This window comes from Branchiostoma lanceolatum, chromosome 2 (genome assembly GCF_035083965.1).
Source record: "Branchiostoma lanceolatum isolate klBraLanc5 chromosome 2, klBraLanc5.hap2, whole genome shotgun sequence".
Lineage (NCBI taxonomy): Eukaryota > Metazoa > Chordata > Leptocardii > Amphioxiformes > Branchiostomatidae > Branchiostoma > Branchiostoma lanceolatum.
Genome location: NC_089723.1, coordinates 313955 through 321166, shown reverse-complemented (window position 1 = coordinate 321166; position 7212 = coordinate 313955). Strand labels below are relative to the sequence as shown.

Below are 7212 nucleotides of genomic sequence, written 5' to 3'. Positions count from 1 at the left end.
ACCCAGACCAAACCTGCCGAACCAGGTCCCGTCTGGCGGCGTTTGGGGTTTTCCGCGAAAACATTCGATGAAACACCCGGTAAGCATTTTTCCCTGTTTCTGTTTTGCTGTGTGTGTTGATTTAAGTGATTTCTGTTTTCAGTGAGACAACATGAACGTCTTGATCGACAGTCTTCCACACGATTCAGTTTTTACTCGGCGTCTTCCTTAAATGCTATAGTGATGTTGTCACACTCTGTCATGTTCAGACTCAGTGTACAACCACTTGAGACCGCAAAATATCCTGGCGTTGCTGTACTTTTATTGATAAATGTGACTGCCAAAGACGCTCTAAACTTGCAAACCTCTTAACTTCCGTTCCTGACAAGCCGAATAGCAACAACATGTCTTCTTTCCAATCTGTTTTCATTGTGTTTGTTTACAATCCTCGTGTGTTATCTTGTCACAATCCACAGGTTTTTGTTAACAATCAGCAGGTGATTTGTTCACCATCTTCATGTGTTTTTCAGTCCATAGGCGCTGGTAAATAGTGCAGTAGAACATGTTGCTGGCGGTGCTGGGGGCGTCTGGACAGACAGGTAAAGTATGGCAGTGTAGTGGGGTAGGGAGGGGGTGTGGCCAACAGGGAAGGTCAGTGTTGTCTGATGCCATTATTGTTGTCTGCTGACGCGGGGCTTAGCAAAGTCATCTGGGGTTAGGAGAACATAGTACTGTAATGCGATTCACCATATATTGTATCCGTTGGCACTTGTTGTGCTATAAAGTTCGATCTTGTTGCCCAATGGAAAGCGGTTGCTATTTTAAACAAAGGAGTCTCTTTATGCTGAATCTAAAGTGAATACGTGTATACTTATGTGGAGCAGTGTCACCAGTGAAGAAAAAAGGGAATATATGTCGTCTTGTTGCCTGCTACAACTGATATTGAGAGACCCTTGGATCTGCCACTTTATTCACTCATAATTCACTGATACAGACTGGCTATGACAACACTTAGACAAGTTTATGCTGTCCTCTAAGATACATTTCTGCATTCTACAATCTATACCGTGAGCGATGAAAATGATAACTAGCATCTACCAGGCTCCACAGGTCGCTGAAAAAATGGAAAAAAATTGACCAAATAAAACCGATAACATACCATAGAAGTTAGTCCGCTACATATATAGAAGTTACAGTTTGCTACCAATGGTCCCTACCTCCGTAGCCGACTCCCTTAGCATACTATTCACTCTATCAGTGGCCAATTTCTACTATTTTTCCAGCCATCCGCGGGGCCTGGTATATGTGCCTGAAATATATTCAGACCATTGAAGGAACACCACCCTTCCGTACACATTCCCAGGGGTCAACTTTGTTCAGCAGGCTAGGGAAAGACGTTGTCATTGTAAAACCGAGGAGTCTCTGTAGTGCTGAACCTTTAGTGGACACGTGTCAATCATTCGCAGGCATCAGTGACTGATGCATTGCGGCTGCAGACATGCATAGGGGTCGCCAGGCTGGTCTGCTGTCGGCGTGGACCCTCCAGTTGTTTCTATTGACTCCCAGCCCCCGGAGCGTGCCGAAAATACGGTCCTCCCATCTTCCTCTGGGGCGACCTCTAGGTCGCTTCCATGATGGATTGGGTTCCGATGAGATCAGTTTGATGACGTCCTGAGTAGGAGCCGCCCTGGAGACGTGACCCAGGAAGGTCATCTGTACTTTTACACGTGTCGATGGTCATTAATAACTGCAGACTTAAAATTCTCAGATTTTGCACACAAAGCAGATCTTCTCATGGCAAATCGCAACTGTGGGTGCATAGCATAATGTCATATATATAACACGTTACCCGACAGAACAGAACCCTGAAGCAACATTACCCCTTTCCCCCCTCCCCCCGCAGGAGTCCACCTTGTCATGTATAAACCCGACAGAACAGAAACCTCAAGTATAACATCATCCTTTCCCCCCTCCCCCCAGGAGTGCACCTTGTTCAGCAGGCCCTGGATAAGAAGAACCGCGTCCTGGCGCTGGTCCGGGACACCGACAAGATGAACGGTCTCGTGCAGGACAGCAACCTGGAGGTAGGGGGCGCTGTTCAGACTTTCCGTATTTGAAGTAACGGTAAATTATGCCGAAACAGGACTTCTAAGGGAGACTTGTCTAAACTTTAAAGCAGAAACATAAGTTGCTACAGTCGCTTCTACTATCCTCCATAGCATCATGTAGGGGTCAGGGTTTTTCTCATGGCATACTAGTTCTATTATACCCGGTTTCTATTATTGCACTCGGTATCCTGTGGCCGGACCTTGCAGAGCCTGCTATAACTTGGCGTCTCAGCGCAAGAGGGTGTTAAAAATGCGAGGTGCCAAGTGCAAAAAAAAACTGATAAAGTATGTCATCCGAAAAAAAAGCCCAACTCATAGAGCCTGTTAAGGAGGTCAGCCTGATACTTGGTCCTGAAACTGTGCAAGGCTAAGGGATCCTAAGGCGGCATCACGTAGTATTTTGGTTCTATCCCTGACCGGAGCGTCATTCATCACCAAATATGTCAGTTCCGATGTTTCCGCTGATTGGTTACGCAGGTCGTCGAAGTTGACGTCATGTCGGAAGATTCCATCGCGGCGGAGCTGGAGGGGCGGGCGGTGGACGTGGTGATTTCCTGTCTGGGCCGCACGGACCGGAAGTCACGTGAGCCCTCCACGTTCCACAGCGACTCATTGCGGGAAGTGGTGGGCGCCATGCGGAGGGCAAAGGTCAAACGGCTGGTTTGCGTGTCCTGCTGGTGGACTACCAGTAAGTTTTCTTATCTGTTTTTGCTTAATATTTAAGGTCCTTGGTTTTCTTGATTGCGAAACCTATTCTATTAAAGATCATTAAAGTCCGTCGTCATCTTGGGATTCTGACGCCTTTGGCCATTTTGTTTCTTGTCTTTGGGCCAACCGATATTTCCAAGGTTGCAGTACCGTCATGGATTTCAGTCGGCTTTTCAGTACCGAGAAGTGAACTGAAGGCACAATTTGGAATTCTGCCAGATCACGACTAAAAACCAAAGTGATCCTACTGATACGGTGTAACCCATGATCGACGTTGTTCTGGCGGACCACAGGGCAGGCTTTCATGATTGTATCATTGTCACGTGAAGGTGTAACAGTGGTTGTGCTGAGTTCTAACCGTTGTTTACAGAGGTTGGCCTCAGGACGGGCGTCTGCAGTGGTACCGCTGGTTCCTGCAGAACGGCTGTAGTGATGAGTTGTAACAGTTGTTGCTGTGCCAGTTTGGCGCCCGTGGTGGTACCGCTGTAATGATGAGTTGTAACTGTTGTTGTTGTACTGCCAGGTTGGCCTCAGGACGAGCGCCCGTGGTGGTACCGCTGGTTCCTGCAGAACGGCTGTAGTGATGAGTTGTAACTGTTGTTGTACCAGTTTGGCCTCAGGACGGGCGCCCCTGGTGGTACCGCTGGTTCCTGCAGGGCGGCTGTAGTGATGAGTTGTAACTGTAGTTGTAGTGTTGTAATGCTAACTTGTGATTGTTGTTGCGCCAGTTTGGCCTCAGGACGGGCGCCCGTGGTGGTACCGCTGGTTCCTGCAGGGCGGCTGGACCTCAACTCACGCGGACCTGGCCGAGATGGAGGAGTTCATCACCATGGCCTGCACGGACATCATCTACACAGTCGTCAAGCCTCCCGTCTTCCTGACGGACGGGCCGCTAGACGGTACGTACATGACTAACCCAAACCCTAACCCAAACCCTAACCCAAACCCTAACCCTGCACAGACATCATCTATACTGTCGTCAAGACGGTACGTACATGACTAACCCAAACCCTAACCCAAACCCTAACCCAAACCCTAACCCTGCACAGACATCATCTATACTGTCGTCAAGCCGCCCGTCTTCCTGACGGACGGGCCGCTGGATGGTACGTGCTCTAACCTTAACCCTTACCCTAACCTTAACCCTTACCCTGCACAGACATCATCTTCACCGTCGTCAAACCGCCTGTATTCCTCACGGACGGGCCTCTAGACGGTATGTGCTCTGAACCTTACCCTTATCCTTGCCCTAACCCTAACCCTGCACAGACATCATCTACACAGTCGTCAAACCGCCTGTATTCCTCACGGACGGGACTCTGGACGGTACGTGGTCTAACAAACTCTTCCCCTAACATTAACCCTACCCTAACCCTAACCATGAACCTAACCCTAACCCTGCACTGACACCGACTACACCTAACCCAAACCTAGGTCTTCCTCACGGCCGCTGAATGGTACATGTCTGAAGCAGAATGTTTTCTGACACAATAACCTCGAAGATAATTTTCTCACGTGTAATGACAGAAACGCAACAGCCCCTGATAAACGTAGAAAACGTATTTTCTTCAATACAAAACGACGCAGACTTGGAGAATGTTTCGGCAAATTTCACGGCCTTCTTCGGGATGACCTGACAACTTCTTCCGCGGATCCGTGTCAAACTGTAAGGTGTCCAGGTAATTTCGCCCAGAAAACTTCACACTTATTTTTCCTGGTCCCTACAGCCAGTTTCGAGCACATACATATATGGCCTCCGTCGGCCAGTATTGACCATAATGATGGTAAAATTCTAGTTCACAGCAGCCCTACAGCATCGACTATGGCTACACAGTCCTATACGAGAATGGCAGTCTCTGCCACAAAAATCACATCTGTAAGCTGACTCAGTTCTGTTGCAAAGCTCTTTTCTGCGGATCCGCTTTTCTTTTGCGCTGTGCATCAGTCTCGCCTCTCCTGATTTGAACTTTCTGGACAGTGTGCATCTCCACCTGGAACGGTCACTTGCAAGGTCCTCCCAGTGCTCCGTATCAATATCTAGAGCCTTTAAGGCCTTCTTGCGGACATCTTTGAACCGCAGCTGTGGCCTCCCGGTGTAGAAACATGTAGAAAGTTAACGTTAAACGGACCATGACGTGTTTCTAAACTTTCTTTTCCAGCGCGTGAGCTGAAGGCGACCCAGCTTGAGCAGGTTCCCTTCACCGGCCGGCCGAGTCTGTCCCGGGCAAACCTCGCCAGGTAAGCGGCAGCCAGGCTGCTCATTGGTCCGTTTGAATATGGTTACCAACACTGTAGCTTGTCATTGGTCCGTTTGAATATGTTTGGCAACAGTGTGGCTGTTCATTGGTCCGTTTGAATATGTTTGCATACAGTATGGCTGTTCATTGGTCCGTTTGAAATGTTTGCATACAGTATGGCTGTTCATTGGTCCGTTTGAATATGTTTTCCAACAATATGGCTGTTCATTGGTGCCTTCAAATATGTTTTCCAACAGTATGGCTGACCAGTACGGCATTGGTCCGTTTGAATATGTTTGAACCGTTTGAATATGTTTGCATACAGTATGACTGTTCGTTGGTCCATTTAAATACGTTTGCCAACTCTATGGCTGTTCATTGGTCCGTTTGAATATGTTTGTCTATTCATTGGTCCGCAAATAGGGCTGGTAGATCGCTATGCAATCCATCCTTCTGGAGGACTTTCTTTTCTTATGCTGTGTGCTAAGATCGTTTTTGTGAACGTTTGTAATGCATACTTCGAAATGTAGGAACCAATTTTAATTCAGTTTTGTTCGTTTTTTCCTCAGATTTCTTCTTTTCATCCTCAGCACATCCAAATGGAACAGTAGAAAGGTAGCCATCCTGTGAAGCCGAACGGCTGACGGGGATGTTGACGAGTTGGTTGGTCAGCACAGCGCGAACCTGTGACGCTATTATTTAACCTGTTTCGAACATTTCGGGACTGCTGCCTTTGCTAATTCCAGGCCACAGAGAACCTTCTTTCATAGTCTAGAACCATGTCATAGCCGCTTTGTCTGGTTTGCTGTCTTTTATATCATATATTTCGTTCCCGCAAATAGACGGACCGAGAGTCGGTTTGGAAATGTGACCCTAGCATAAGGAGGCTACCATGTCACACGTCAATGGGACATCGCAGCGACACTACCTACAGAATAACCCTGGGCGTCGCTCACCTCTCATTTTAGTCTTGATGACTATTGTAATTAGCGAATTCATTCATTTTGGATGCTGATAAATGTTAAATATCTGCAATCTACGCCCAATTATCAGCAGAGCTGGCCCTTCAGCCAACGACTGTAAAGTTGCCTGGCCTGACTGAATTATTATGCTGCTGCCAAACTAGTGAAGGAATTGATAGATGAATAAACAGGTAAACATGTGTTATATATTAAGTAACGTTACATGCTGCGAAAGGCGTCACAACTGACTGTTTGAACTTTATGGCCAAAGGTGTTACAATTGATGAGTTGGGGTTGATGAATCTTCACCTGCTTTTTACAAAATGACGTGCGTAGTCCAGATGCCAAAAGGACATGTTTATCTGTCGTCACAGAGGTTTTGGATGAACACCCGCTTCTTACTTAGTCTATTCTAAGCTTTACCGCTATCGTATCTCTACATGGTGTATGCTGCCCTCTAGCGGATAGCATGTGAACTGAATTGAAAGCGCGTCAATATTGACATCAGTTGCTTGAGCAACTGTTTGCGGAATATTGAGATTAGTCCTTAGGCTGAGACTGACCAGATTTAAATGTGCTAAAATAAGAACAACGGGTCTGAGCAACAAGTACTTTATTGCATATAAATGTGGATGGCAAATGGCAAACACAACCAGTGTATATTTTCCTGAAATAGTTTTTTTTACTGCATGTTTAACCATTACACACAACACTACTTTTGGGGAAGTTTCAAGACACTTTCTGCCTCTTCTTCAATCCGGAAATTTTGATATTGTTAAAATGCAACATTGTTTTTATACAATTACATACGGACAAATGTGCATAACTAGAGTCTTGGTTACACCGCTTATTGGCCAAAACGTGAATTTTCTTCAACAGTGTGAATTTTCACGGTGTATTGAGTAGGAATGTATTGTATATAGCACACATATCGCCCGTTCTTCTTGTCAATATCACAGCCAACTTCCCATACCCAACTGCATATGTTCATGTTGCAGCGGTGTGCGCTTATCTTACATGACGTCATGGCTACGCTTATCTTCCATGACGTCGTCGCAGTGACGCGGCAAAGGCAAATGTTCTGAAGCATACAGAATACATTGTATACAGTTTGCTCATAGCCATATATGGACATCTATAGATTGTGCGGATTCTGCTTGGATAGAACAAAGATATTGTAGCTAGTGTGTAGAAGACCTAGGTCTTAGCAACAGTCTC

The 7212-nt window shown here is 46.5% G+C and overlaps 1 protein-coding gene across 1 annotated transcript; it reads left to right on the top strand.

Annotated features, from left to right (window-relative positions):
• The first annotated feature begins 23 nt into the window (after window positions 1-23).
• LOC136427125 (flavin reductase (NADPH)-like) lies at window positions 24-6825 on the top strand. Its single transcript, XM_066415859.1, has 7 exons — window positions 24-79; window positions 510-578; window positions 1960-2063; window positions 2565-2775; window positions 3524-3694; window positions 4955-5033; window positions 5602-6825. Exons 2-7 carry the CDS (start codon window positions 542-544, stop codon window positions 5660-5662), a joined length of 663 nt encoding a protein of 220 aa, XP_066271956.1. The 5' UTR covers window positions 24-79; window positions 510-541; the 3' UTR covers window positions 5663-6825.
• Window positions 6826-7212: the final 387 nt, after the last annotated feature.